Consider the following 14,686-nt stretch of genomic DNA (forward strand, 5'->3'; position numbering starts at 1 on the left):
CCAGAGTCCCAGGCAGGGGGTGACATGTGCTGTTCATGATCGACGCCAGCCTCCTCTATGAAATCTAGAGGACATCAACTCCATGATGGGGTTAGCCCCCTTGTTTGTTTGTTTTTGCTGAGGTAGAAATGAATGCTGAATGGTAAGGACTGTACTTATATAGTGCTCTTGTAGTTTGACCGAGCGCTCAAAGCACTTCACAACACGAGCCAATGTAACGGCCGTCAGGAGCAATTTGGGGTTCAGTGCCTTGCCCAACTTGAACATGTAGACCACAGAGACCAGGGACTGAATCACCGACTTTCTGTTTGGTGGATGTCTGCTCTACCTCCTGAACTCTGGCACAGCCACAAAAGACTGCAGATGCCACCACAGTGTTGTTCTCAGTTTCCTCTGCAAATGAAAACAACTTTAGTTCATTTGTACAGGACATCTGTGTTGTCTGACCAGACCAGTCTATTCTTAAGGTGAACACCCAGGTATTTGTTTGCTCCCACCATATCAGTATCAAATCTTGAGTTGGTGTACTCCTTGGGGTGGACAGTGTTTGGTTCTGGAACTACACTGGAGGTTTTCCACAGGACTGGTATTCTCTCCAGATTAAGGTGAGCTGAAAATGAGCCTCAAAGAGCTAATCTGCACAGTCCTTGACCAGTTTTGGGAGAAGGATAAGCAGAAGCCAGACACAGTCTTCCTGACCGAACTTTGACGAAGCTTCATATCGAAAAAACCTCCTTCTTTTCATTCAGCCGGGCTTTTGACTCAGAGGTCGCTCTGGCCTTGTTATTGGAGAAATACCATACCTTCCTAATGGGCACACTGTTCTTACACAAAAAATATAAATCAACTCATAAATTATGATGTATTATATAGCTTAAAACACACAGCAGCATATGAAGTTATTTTAATAAGACCCAACATGAACACTTTGATGTCACTAATTAGAATACAATCAAATAATATTCATATATTACTGTTTTTTTGGTGCTTTAATTATATTTTGAAGCTAATACTATTGTACTTTTACTTACGAAAAATTTTGAATGAATGGATTTTACTTGCATTACTGCTTTTACTCTGTTATTACAAAAATTTTTACTCAAGTGGAAGATAAAATGACTTCACACTGATGAAGGATTGGTTTAAGTGAAAGAAAAATGTCCTTTGTAGGTTTACTGATCAAACAGTCTGAATCAGGACAGTGCTGACTTTTGATTTAATAAAGTGGAAAAAAAAAAAAACCCAAAAAAAGCCCCAAAAAAACATGAGAGCAGCATCCAAGGGGAATTACTAAGACTTAGAATAATTGCTGTATTAGATGAGTGTAAAATGAAGCAGTGTTCTGGCTAAGCATTTGCTTTTAGATGAAACATTTCATGAGGTTGCGCTGATTGTTTTGTAGGTTTGTCGTGGTTTATTGTTTTCACACAGTAATGTTTGTGTTATTACTCAGACAAATCAACTTTGGATTACAGGTTTTTACAAGTGCTTTGGACAAAAATGAGTTCTGACACCAGAGGAGTACTTTGTGACACATTATGCATATCCCAAATAACAAAGATGCTTTCACTAAATGCAATGCATTGTATTTTCATCTCTTAAACTTTGCTGACGTTTTAACTTTGTGCCTCGAGCATCTACTTCATTCTTCTTAAACGGAAATGATGCACATCAGAACAAGTCCTGCAAGTTCTGTCAGATGTTTTGAAAAAGCAAGAATTTCCCGACTCTCACAAAAACCTCATTCACTGAGTGGATGTCTTCACTTCCATCTTTTGAATCAAGAAGGCAAGGTGTCTAACGCTTACTTAGTGTCAGCTTGAACAATTCATTGCTGTGTATACAAGAATTCTGCTGGATCTGGGACTCCTCTTGGGTAAGAAAATACATATTCATATTGACTTGGCTGTATACAACTGAACATTTAAGATATGAAAGATAAGAAATCACTTTGCATATCTATTTAGTTCTTATTTAGTTTTTCAGTGTTTAATATCTTATGCACACATACTACATTTGCATGACTGGTTTTCTTGTGAAAGTTTTTGTAAAGTGTGATTTTGAATTGAATTATCAAAGGAATTCCAATGATGATTTTGGCAATCTATGCTTTTTTTTTATCATATGCGTTCTGCATTTAAGTTGTAATTTTTCAAGTATTTGCTTGATTTAAATCTTGCTGTTATACCACATCTTGTTAAATTAATTCATTAATCAGTTAATTCCTGACAAGACTGATGCAGTTGAACATACAGTTAAGATGATGGAAGAATGGATTGCAGTGCTTGGCTTATCAGGTTGTGACGGCATCTTAGTGCTCTATCAGCTAGAAATAGCAAATATAATGGGCAACATTTACTTATTTATTTATTGAGCTAATCTAGGAATTTAAGTAAATTTAACCCTAGTAAAGGAAAGTTTATCACAGACACTTGTGAATCTTCAACTAAAAGTTTAATGCAGTCATGGCTTAAGCAGAGCAATACAGCTTCAGGAGGTTTAGGGTGCTTAAAGGAATTGATTCAATTGCTTTTAATGTTCAGTGTCAATAATCATTATAGTAACTGCATAATTATCTAGTAGGAATAAAATATTCATTCATTGCCATCCAATGAATACAAGACAATTTCTTTTAATAATTACCTTGGCTTTTCTTAATTATTTGAACTGTTGTCTTGGTCTTATTGGTATGGCCATTCTCTAATGAGCTAAATACATGAATATCAATGGCATCAATAATCAGTTGCTGGCAGACAGCTGAAGGAATGGTTCTTCTGGTTTCGGCCTATGTAAACATCAGTGAATACCTGTTTGTACAGGCTTTTTGTGAAAACAAGATTAGCTGCCTTTTTTAACCGAATCCATTATTGACAAGTCAGTCAAAGATTTATTATCAGAATATTATTTAAAAGCATATCAAACCAAACCTATAAATGAAATATTTAAAGGTGACAAAAATTTGAATTGAATCTGCAAAGAAACTCTAGAAAAGTATGCCTTTTCTTTTGAGAAACCTGAATGGAGTATAAGATGCTATTATGCTGTATGACCCTGATTACAGAAAGGTTTGTACACTGCGTAAAATATAAATGTAAACACAATGTAATTACTTACTTACACACAAACTTTGGAAACTAGTAATATTCTTTTCACAATCATGTGCTTCACAGGCCGTTGAACCTTGCCCCACCCTTGCTTTTGATCTACCAAACCTTTCATGTTCAATCATGATACAAGCACCTGTTAGCAGTTATCCTGTTTACCTGTGGAATGTTGCAAACAGGTGTTCGTTTTCTTTTTCACATTGTCAGACTTGTCAGAAGACTTGTCAGTCTTCCCCAGTTAGCACATTATCACATTTGTGGCTGTACAAAAAGCCTGAGCTTATAATTAATTATAAATATTTGTTTTGGCCAAATACTTGACCAGACTTGTGGGTGGAGATGTACTCTTGCAGTTGGAATCTTGAACAATCACAGAGGTGTGACACTACTTGACAAAGTTACCCAAACTTGTCTCTCCTGTATGCTGGCATACTCATTTAGCGTGACTCATACTCATACATACTTCAATGGTTTTAGAGCGGGCTAAACGTCTTTTAAGCATCTCATAAATTATGAGGATGAATTTATAAGAAAGTCATATCTGGGCCAGCCACAGTCATTAAGTAAAAATGTTCTTGATCTGTTATGACATGAGAATTGACTATATTGTTGTGTTTCTGGTTTATAAGGTACCCCTACCTAAAACTAATGCAGTCTGCAGTAAACCCTATGAGCCTGCAATACACTCAATCCTATGTTCTAATGCTGAGATTTTTTTTTGTCAAAATTGTTTCTAAGAGGTGTTGATTTTCATATTCATGGCCATCTTGGAGGTAGTAGTTTGTGATGCTGCTGAGTTGAACTGCGAGAGTTATTTCTCATACTTAATACCCTTATGGGATGGACAAATTATTAGAAATAACTGCTGTGCAATTAAACAACTCCAGACTGCTCAACATCTCCCTAAAACAGTTTCAACAAAAACTGAACAGAACAAACCTCACTAAGGTGTGATTTATGACGGGGCTGTTATGAGATGGCATAGTTTTAGCAAAGTGTAACTCATAAACTGGAAAGTGAGTGTGTATTAGTATGAGCTTTTTTCGGGCTTTTCACTAAAATGTATTCAAAATGTGTTTAGATTCACAGGAACGAAGGACAAGGAGGATGGAGCTCTTCATATTGGTTCTACTAGCAGGTATTTGTTGGAGTACATGCTTGTGTGTGTGTGTGTGTGTGTGTGTGTGTGTGTGAGAGAGAGAGAGAGAGAGAGAAGGGGAAACGACTGCAATATTAATTTTAATTAATTAATATTAACATTAATGTATAATATAATATAATATAATAATGTTATATAATATAATATATAATGTTAATATTAATATGTAGTATTAATATTAATTATATTTTTATTTTTACTAAATTTAAATTTGATCATCATGATATTTGTCTCTATAGGGCTAGTGGGAACGACGTCTGCCAATAACACAACAACAGGTATGATACTAATTCACATTCACATGTACTTCAAAAAATACACTTAAGGTGATATATTCACATGGTGTCATATGCAAGGTATAAGTTGCCTTATTGACCTGACATCAAGTGGAGCAGATAGAGTTATCAGTTTTATCCAAACCAAACCATATACTTTGATTATCAAATGGTTTATATTACTTTACATGACAAGGATATTGAGATGGAGACACACTTTTGTTTACAGTTGAAGTCAGTCACTACTTTCCCATTTTAACATTTAAATTACATATATTAAAGTATAGTACTGAGAGTTAGTAGAAATGGATTTCAGAATCTATGCTTGTTATGAGTTTATCAACCACACAATCACACCACTATTTACTGTACTTATTACGCGTAGTACCCAGAAATTTTGAAACATAAAGTTCAGAGGTTCCTTTCATAAAAATACATTGGAAAGTGCTGAAAAGAAGGGCTAATAAATCATTGCTGTTGGTTTTTAGGTGGAGTTTCTTGACTGTAAAAAAAAAAAGATATAAAATGTCAGCTGTATCGTCTTCACTTTATTAACATTATTAACAATTAATTGTGTGAATGATTACTATATAATGCTCCACATTAATGATGAATATAACATATAGATAGATAGATAGATAGATAGATAGATAGATAGATAGATAGATAGATAGATAGATAGATAGATGACTTTATTCATCCCCAAGGGGAAATTAGGTTGTCATGGCAGTCTGGTATATTTGAATACAATTAAACACACAATGACATGAAATACTGAGTATAAAAAGATAACAGAGAAATAGAATAAAATATACTAAAGGACACTTGAGTGAAAATAAATAATAGTAAAACGAAAATGTGTATGTGTAACTTTATTTTTTTCCAATCACATTGTAAACATTACCTCAGAACCAATGAACATGACCTCACCATTCGTCAACACGACTTCACTACCCGCCAACGAAACCTCAGCACCCGCCAACGAAACCTCAGCACCCGCCACTGCAACCTCACCACCCGCCAACGAAACCTCAGCACCCGCCACTGCAACCTCACCACCCGCCAACGAAACCTCGCCACCAGCCACCGCAACATCGCCACCCCCCACCGCAACATCGCCACCAGCCACCGCAACATCGCCACCCCCCACCGCAACATCGCCACCAGCCACTGAAACATCACCACCTGCCACCGAAACATCACCACCAGGCGCCACTACAACACCAATGCCAGGTGAGGAAACCTCTTCCATAATCAATATTTTGTTCATTATCATTACAGTCATGACACCTTCACCAGTAGTCAATAAAATACTATCATTTTCTAGCTAAAATGATGGGCACCTTAAGAACTTTAGCTAATGCGTGTCTTGACAGCATTGTTTATTTGTTAATGCAGTTTGTCTTGCTCCAGTGTCCTATTTCTTACCAAAAAAATGATTTAAACTATAGATGGACCATCAACATCACCACAACCAGTCGTAACTACAACCACAACAGCGGCACCAGCACCTCCACCAGAGCCAAAAATCAATGTGGAATTTAAGTTGGAACAAACTTTTACACAAGAACTTGCAGACACAAACTCACCAGCATTCCAGACACTGAGTAACACAGTATCCTCAGCAGTAAGTTCATATATCCTATTGTTTAGTTTTGCTTTGGCTTTCCACAGTCAGTTTCCAAATAATGGACTAAAAATGTAGATGATAGAACTTCAAAAGGTGCTGAACATGTTTGTTTTTACAAAATTCCTCCACAGCTCAACCAGGTTTATTCAACAAAGTTTGGATCTTCCTTCAATCGAACTATTGTCAAAGGCTTCAGGTATAGAACCTTCCTTCCTCTATAAGATTTTAGTTTTTCAGTGTTAATCTATTGATATGTCTCAGCTTGAAAATAGACATTCATTGGTTTAGACCACCTGTTGATTATCAAATGCTTTACTACACTATCAACATGAAAGGACAGCTTTAAAATTTCATCACTGAGTATCATTTTGTTTTTCATTTATAAAAAGTCATACTTGCTAAGAGACTGCAGTTAGACTGTTTAACATTAGTTAAATCAGTCATTTTGTTTGCTTTCACTGATTAATAATTTTGTAAAAACAAAAATTGTGTTGCAGGCAGGGATCTGTTGTGGCAGATGTTGACCTGGTATTCAATCAGGGAAACACAGTCCCAAATGCCAGCGCAGCAGCTAATACTTTGGTGGAGGCAGCTTCCAGCCCAAACTTTTCTCTGCCTGTCAACACATCATCTATTTCTGCATCTGGTAAGTTGATTTGAATTCCTGCACTTGGAAGGACACAGAATATAGTTGGACAACAAAGCAATTTTACTGTGATTGCCTTGGTGTTTCAAATTCAAAGTTTGTGATATCAAAATTTAATTTTCAGTTGTGGAGACACCAACACAAGCCCCTGCTACAACAACTGTGCCAGGTAAAAAAAGAGATACTTTTCCCTTTTTTTATATAAATGAAACCAAACCATTTAACTTATATATTCTGTGAACTTATTCATGCTTTCTTTAATTTTCCCCAACCTCCAATAAAATCTCATCACTCAACATGACCTCACCACCAGTCATCGGAACATCACCACCCGCCACTGAAACATCGCCACCAGTCACCGAAACCTCGCCACCCCACACCGCAACATCGCCACCAGCCACCGCAACATCACCACCCGCCACCGAAACATCACCACCAGGCGCCACTACAACACCAATGCCAGGTGAGGAAACCTCTCCCATAATCAATATTTTGTTCATTATCATTACAGCCATGACACCTTCACCAGTAGTCAATAAAATACTGTCATTTTCTAGCTAAAATGATGGGCACCTTAAGAACTTTAGCTAATGCGTGTCTTGACAGCATTGTTTATTTGTTAATGCAGTTTGTCTTGCTCCAGTGTCCTATTTCTTACCAAAAAAATGATTTAAACTATAGATGGACCATCAACATCACCACAACCAGTCGTAACTACAACCACAACAGCGGCACCAGCACCTCCACCAGAGCCAAAAATCAATGTGGAATTTAAGTTGGAACAAACTTTTACACAAGAACTTGCAGACACAACCTCACCAGCATTCCAGACACTGAGTAACACAGTATCCTCAGCAGTAAGTTCATATATCCTATTGTTTAGTTTTGCTTTGGCTTTCCACAGTCAGTTTCCAAATAATGGACTAAAAATGTAGATGATAGAACTTCAAAAGGTGCTGAACATGTTTGTTTTTACAAAATTCCTCCACAGCTCAACCAGGTTTATTCAACAAAGTTTGGACCTTCCTTCAATCGAACTATTGTCAAAGGCTTCAGGTATAGAACCTTCCTTCCTCTATAAGATTTTAGTTTATCAATGTTAATCTATTGATATGTCTCAGCTTGAAAATAGACATTCATTGGTTTAGACCACCTGTTGATTATCAAATGCTTTACTACACTATCAGCATGAAAGGACAGCTTTATAAAAAGTCATACTTGCTAAGAGACTGCAGTTAGACTGTTTAACATTAGTTAAATCAGTCATTTTGTTTGCTTTCACTGATTAATAATTTTGTAAAAACAAAAATTGTGTTGCAGGCGGGGATCTGTTGTGGCAGATGTTGACCTGGTATTCAATCAGGGAAACACAGTCCCAAATGCCAGCGCAGCAGCTAATACTTTGGTGGAGGCAGCTTCCAACCCAAACTTTTCTCTGCCTGTCAACACATCATCTATTTCTGCATCTGGTAAGTTGATTTGAATCCCTGCACTTGGAAGGACACAGAATATAGTTGGACAACAAAGCAATTTTACTGTGATTGCCTTGGTGTTTCAAGTTTAAAGTTTGTGATATCAAAATTTAATTTTCAGTTGTGGAGACACCAACACAAGCTCCTGCTACAACAACTGTGCCAGGTAAAAAAAGAGATACTTTTCCCTTTTTTTATATAAATGAAACCAAACCATTTAACTTATATATTCTGTGAACTTATTCATGCTTTCTTTAATTTTCCCCAACCTCCAATAAAATCATCTCATCACTCAACATGACCTCACCACCAGTCATCGGAACATCACCACCAATCAACGGAACATCACCACCAGTCATCGGAACATCACCACCAATCAACGGAACGTCACCACCAGTCATGGGAACATCACCACCAATCAACGGAACGTCACCACCAGTCATTGGAACATCACCGCCAATCAACGGAACGTCACCTACAGTCACTGGAACACCTATGCAAAGTAATGCAGCATCTCCCACTATCACTTTATTATTTCATTGTCATTACAGTCATGACAATTTCACCAGTAGTCAATAAAGTATTATCATTTACTGGCTAAAATGACTTTATGAAATGAAATGAAATTTAGCTACAGTATGTCTTAACAGCACTGCAAGCACTGAGGGCAATTTGTTAATTTGTTTTGTCTTGGTCTAATGTATATTTCTTACCAATAAATCAATTTCCAGGTGCTTCAAGCTCTCTACAACCCATCTGGGGATTAATAAAGTAATCTATCTATCTATGTATCTATCTGTAGATGGAACGTCAGCACCACCAGTCGTAATTACTAGTGCTACAACTACAACTGCAACAGCTGCACCAACACCAGAGCCAACAATTAGGCTGGGATTTAGCTTGAATGAGAATTTCACACCAGACCTTGCAGACACAAACTCACCAGCATTCCAGCAACTGAGCAGCAGAGTATCCTCAGTAGTAAGTTAATTTATTTCATCACTTTTTACAATTTTTAAAAAAAATATTTTCACTGTCGGTTTCCAAAAAATGAGCAGTTTGGATGCCAGTTTTAAATAAGATTAAAAAGAATGTATCTTTGTAGTGCTAATGGATTGTCAAGACTATGTAGTAAGTAATAAAAAACAGCATAAAACTGAGTACAATCATAAAAAAAACTTTTAATTAAAAAATGGCCGAATCTAATCAAGACCAGTGCACATATGTGTAGTACCTGGCATTATATTTTCAATATTCAACTTTGTGATCGATATGACCAATGTCAGAAACAAATAGAAATGATAATGTATGAATAAGCATGAAATAAAAAAGAAAGAAGAGCTGACATAAGCTGATACAATATCAGCCTGAAATATTATTGTAAATCAATAATTTAAACCACAATTCATTCACAGCTCAACAGTGTCTATTCAAAACGATTTGGACCGTCTTTCCTTCGAGCTATCATCAGAAGGTTCAGGTATGAAGCATTACTCACTATAGCATTTCAAAATGTTATTTATAGTTCACTAACATATTGTGCTTTTTGGTTATTAATGGAAATGGGGGTTTGAATTTAGGGTTTGTCATATGTAATAGAAAACAATGTCGAGATTTCAGTCGTCTTTGTTGCCAGAATAGCCAAATAAGATTACAGCATTAAAGCTTACGTTTCTGTCACAGACAAGGATCCGTTGTGGTAGATGCTGAGCTGACGTTCAGCAACGGGACAACATTACCAAATGCCAGTTCCGCGGCTGACACTTTAAGGGAGGCTGCTTCCAGCTCCAACTTTTCTCTCAGCGTTAACACATCATCTATTTCTGCGGCTGGTGAGACATTATGTCATTACTAAATGTTGAATTTTGTAAAAGACTGTTCCAAGTATGTACTACTACAACTACTACTAATAATAATGATAATAATTATTACTTTTAGTTGTCCAACCAAATGAAGTCGCAACCTCAACCTCAACACCAATGACTACACTTCCCTCAACAGGTATTATCATGACCCAATCAGTCAATGGGATTTTAATTCTATTCAGTTTAGCAAATCAAATACTGTCTCTAAATTGTTTCTCAACGCAAACATAATGTAATGTTCCAGTTCCAGTATCAAGTGACATAAATATCTATTTTTGTTTTTAACTTATAATTTTATTTACATAGACTCATCACCAACCAACGCAACCTCACCAACAGCCAGCACAGACCCATCACCAACCAACGCAACCTCGCCAACAGCCAGCACAGACCCATCACCAACCAACGCAACCTCGCCAACAGCCAGCACAGACCCAACACCAGTGAATGCAACATCGCTGTCCACACCTGATACTCCAACTACACCTGCCCCATCACCGGATTCAACGATCTCACTGAGATTCAGTTTGATTCGAGTCTTTGTCACACAGTTAGCAGATCCAAATTCTCAAGAATTCAAGGATTTGGCAAACCAAGTAGCAGCTGCAGTAAGTACTTTGACGTTTGTCATTATTCTTTTTAACCTTCCTCTAAATACAACAAATAATGAATGTGAGTTATTGAAAAAATAATCAAAATGTTTGTATGTGCATGCAGAGGAAGCAAAAATGAATAATTATGTGCCAGTTATTACTACATGCGCAGGAAATTTCTACTGGCCAAGTGAAAGCTTATATTACAGTTAATGCAACCCAAAATCTAGTCCTTCATGGAGAACAGTTTAAAATAATTTTAGTTGCAATGGTAAGATGTTTTCACAGAGGAAGGAAAGTTCTCTTGAAACAACAATATGAACTTCTTTAACTGGTATTACAGTACTTTAAAGCTTTTGCATTAATGAAATATTAAAATTTGAAAAAGTGGGCTGTGTAGCCATATTTTGGGAAATCTATGGCTGTTTGAGTACAGCCATATAAAACTATACAACCTATACTAAAACTGTATTAAACTAATGAGTATACACATAGACAGTGGATACATGGATTATGCAGCTTTAAAATCAAATACAAGTATGAATAATCAAAAAAAGGAGTTGTCTCTCATTTCTCAACTTTATTTTTAGATATTAAATGAGATAACTGTTTGTCAATTTCATTTTTCCAGCTTAACGGTCTCTATGGACGGAGATTTGGAAGGCGTTTCCTTCGAGCTGTGATCAGATCTTTCCGGTATGTGACATTACTCTTTTATGTGGGCATGGCACTGTGTTAATTGGAATTCACTCAGCAAACTCAGTATAGTCAAGTATAAACTATCCTTATCTAAATATTTGGAATTATTTTTAGGTCAAGAGTGCATTCACAAGCATACAGTATGTTTTTCTAGAAATCTGATTGCTCATTTGCTTTATAACTGTGTCACAATAAAAAGTCTGCTGTATATCCTCATTTGATATTTGATATTGAGGTATCACAAATAACAGACAATAATGTGATTATTAATAATTCTGATTTCCTCTTACAGTCAAGGTTCAGTTGTGGTCGATTCCAATCTGGTATTTAATAATGCCAGCTCAGTACCAGAGACTACGGATGTGACAGGTGCTCTGGCGGAAGCAGCATCCAACGGTTCCCTTGGTCTTCCAGTGAATACGTCAACCATTGCTGCAACAAGTAAGAGATGTTTATAGTTTTTTCAAACTATTTTATTTTTGTCTTTTCATTATCATGAAATACAGCATAGACAGTTACATTTAATTTTAAATTTTTGTTGTTACAGGAACAATCACAAATACAACTCCTGGGATTAACAACACAGATGCTACTAGTGCTAGTCCATCAATCACTCCAGGAACCACTGCGGCAACCACTGCAGCAACCACTGCAGCAACCACTGCAGGAACCACTGCAGCAACCACTACAGCAACCACTGCAGGAACCACTGCTGAAACCACTACAGCAACCACTGCAGCACCCACTACAACAACCACGGCAACAACCACTACAACTATTACTACTGAATCCACCACCACTGCATCAACAGATCCTCCCACAGGCAATGAGGGAACCCTTGGCCTTACATTTAGTCTCGACGAAACATTTACGTCAGATCTCTCCGACCCAACTTCAGCAGCATTTAAGGCTTTGGCTAATAGAGTGATCGCAGCGGTAAGATGCCTATACACTATAACAGTGTGCTCTAACAACAAAACTGCAATAAATTGTAATAATAGTAATCGAAGGGCATCATAAGATAGAAAAGCATCATCTAAACCTAGGTGCAGAAATCTATTGCACAAATACCGCATTTTGGGAACTAAATCTGATCAGCATAATTGCTGAACACTGACTTTGCTAAAAAAAATTTTGCAATGATGTAGATTAATCATTGAGTCATTGAGTAATTTTCACTGGGAAAAAATGAAACCCAATATTACTAATTTCTTTGCAAGCCCTTTCTATTATTATTGCACTTTCTGTTATTCCTCCCAAATGGAGCAAAACAATTACAACAATGTATTTTTAATTGCAAATGACAGTAAAGTTGTTTTACAGATAAACAGAGCAGCAAGAAAACTGTTTGGATCATCTTTCTTACGCTCCATCATCAACGGGTTCACGTAAGATAAAATTTCAGTCACTGACTAATTTTTGGCCAGTATTTGGCACCCACTTGCTTTTAAAAAGTGTTTCTTGTCTGTTTGTCACTGCAGGAGCGGATCAGTGAGGGTCAACATGACTCTGGTGTTCAGAGATGCAAGCTCTGTTCCTTCAGCAAACAATGCGACTTCACAATTCAACAGCGAACTTACCGGCAGCTCTTCTACCCTGAACGTTATTCCAGGCTCCGTTTCTGCACGTAAGTTACTGGAGACTTACAAGTAAATGATAAATTTAGATGTGGGATTAAGGTTGGGGGGAGCTTCATTTAATACTGCATTTAGAACTTGTTTCTTTCAATCCAGAGAATTTCATTAGTACCTCTCTTTTTGTTTTTTGTTTAATATTTCAGAGTCAACATCAACATCAGACAGTCCTCCTCGGACCACAGTTGCATCACTGGCATTCTTTACACTAATACTGCTTGCTGTGGCACAGATTCTGATAGACTTGTCAGCCCCTTAAGGCACATACACTGACTGGGGCATCGCTATCACTATGTTATCAAAAGTCGACAAAGCAATGTACCAACAAATTCGATACAAAACAAATAGTACATTTTGAAATTTACCAAGACATTGTCATGTGGTAAAAAGATGTGTACTGTGTTTCAAAAAATTAAATAGATTCTCAGTATTTTCAAAATTTGATGGTACAATCACTTGTGTTTTGATTCCATTTTATTTAAAGAACTAATCATTAAGATTGTAAAATGGTTTTTATATTTTTTGGGCCTTTTGTAGCAGTTGCTATTCAGTTTACTTGTTTTGTCTTTATTGTTTTCAAGTGGCTTTGTTAACTTATGAAAAAAAAAAGCCACATATGTTAAAGGATAATACACTAAATATTTATTCCCAATTAAAAGCATCACATGATTCAGCAGATAAATTTACATCCAATGCAAATGTTCGAAGTGAATGATGGAAGTGTGCAGTCAATGTAGTATGGTGCCATAAGCTTGTGAGAATGTGGAAGTGACATGATCTTGACACTGGAGACCAATTATTTGTATTATGTCTGAGACCAACCACCAATGCTGAAGTTTTTAAACATATTTAATCATGAAGAACCATATATCTCTGACCATGTTGTCCCCAACACCACAACTGCCATGTAAGAATACTACAGAAAAATACTGGCCATTGAACATAATGTTGCGTTTTGCAGATTTTGACATAATCATCCAGTGTCAAGTGAACAGTATGGCAAATGGCATGCTGAATGCTAAAAGTGTCAAAGGACTGTTACCTGATTTTGAAAGATTGCTGATTTTAACTGAGTAGTTTGAATAGAATACTGATTCTTCTGTATGTTTTCAAAAGGGGGAATAATAAAATGTGCATCTTTGTTAATAATGTTGGTATTTCAAATTATTTTTGTCTCTCTTTTTAAATAGATTTTTAAATATTTTTGTCCCTTTATTAATAGGTCAAGGGTATGCTGCGTATCAATTATGTGAAAACTGAACCTTGTAAAACCTTTTTTTTTTGTACTTGCAATGCACGTGTAAGCACAGCGAGCTTTTGATAATAGTCTCTACCATATACCAGCTTGTAATTATGAAAGTGACTCGTTGCTAAGCACCTAATTGCCTGGTGAAGTAGCAACAGCCCATTCCTAGAGTATTATAGAGCTTACTAAAGATTTTAATTTTAACCAAGAATACAGTTTCAAACAAGATTAGGATTTTGGTCTTTGTCTACGGTATATGTGTTAGTTCTGTGTATGTTGTTAAATCTTGCAGGCACAGAAAAATCATGCTATTACCCATAGCAGACGACAGCAGAAGACTAGATGACCTTTGTTTTTGTTTTT

The 14,686-nt window shown here is 36.6% G+C and overlaps 1 protein-coding gene across 7 annotated transcripts; it reads left to right on the top strand.

Annotated features, from left to right (window-relative positions):
• The first annotated feature begins 1,720 nt into the window (after nucleotides 1-1,720).
• Nucleotides 1,721-14,226, top strand: LOC124072791 (mucin-5AC-like). Of its 7 annotated transcripts, XM_046414469.1 has the most exons (26): nucleotides 1,721-1,876; nucleotides 4,186-4,242; nucleotides 4,503-4,541; nucleotides 5,448-5,771; nucleotides 5,990-6,165; nucleotides 6,300-6,364; nucleotides 6,666-6,814; nucleotides 6,939-6,983; nucleotides 7,128-7,277; nucleotides 7,496-7,671; nucleotides 7,806-7,870; nucleotides 8,135-8,283; nucleotides 8,408-8,452; nucleotides 8,600-8,788; nucleotides 9,089-9,267; nucleotides 9,702-9,766; nucleotides 9,970-10,118; nucleotides 10,225-10,287; nucleotides 10,458-10,759; nucleotides 11,376-11,440; nucleotides 11,736-11,884; nucleotides 11,991-12,146; nucleotides 12,183-12,379; nucleotides 12,767-12,831; nucleotides 12,925-13,070; nucleotides 13,224-14,226. In XM_046414469.1, exons 2-26 carry the CDS (start codon nucleotides 4,212-4,214, stop codon nucleotides 13,334-13,336), a joined length of 3,252 nt encoding a protein of 1,083 aa, XP_046270425.1. In that variant the 5' UTR covers nucleotides 1,721-1,876; nucleotides 4,186-4,211; the 3' UTR covers nucleotides 13,337-14,226. The 7 variants fall into 7 exon arrangements, with proteins under 7 accessions (XP_046270425.1, XP_046270415.1, XP_046270435.1 ...); XM_046414459.1 differs by having other exon boundaries at nucleotides 11,991-12,379; XM_046414479.1 differs by having other exon boundaries at nucleotides 8,642-8,788; nucleotides 11,991-12,379.
• The last annotated feature ends 460 nt before the right edge of the window (nucleotides 14,227-14,686 follow it).

The sequence above is a fragment of the Scatophagus argus genome, chromosome 2 (assembly GCF_020382885.2).
Source record: "Scatophagus argus isolate fScaArg1 chromosome 2, fScaArg1.pri, whole genome shotgun sequence".
NCBI classification, from domain to species: Eukaryota; Metazoa; Chordata; class Actinopteri; family Scatophagidae; genus Scatophagus; species Scatophagus argus.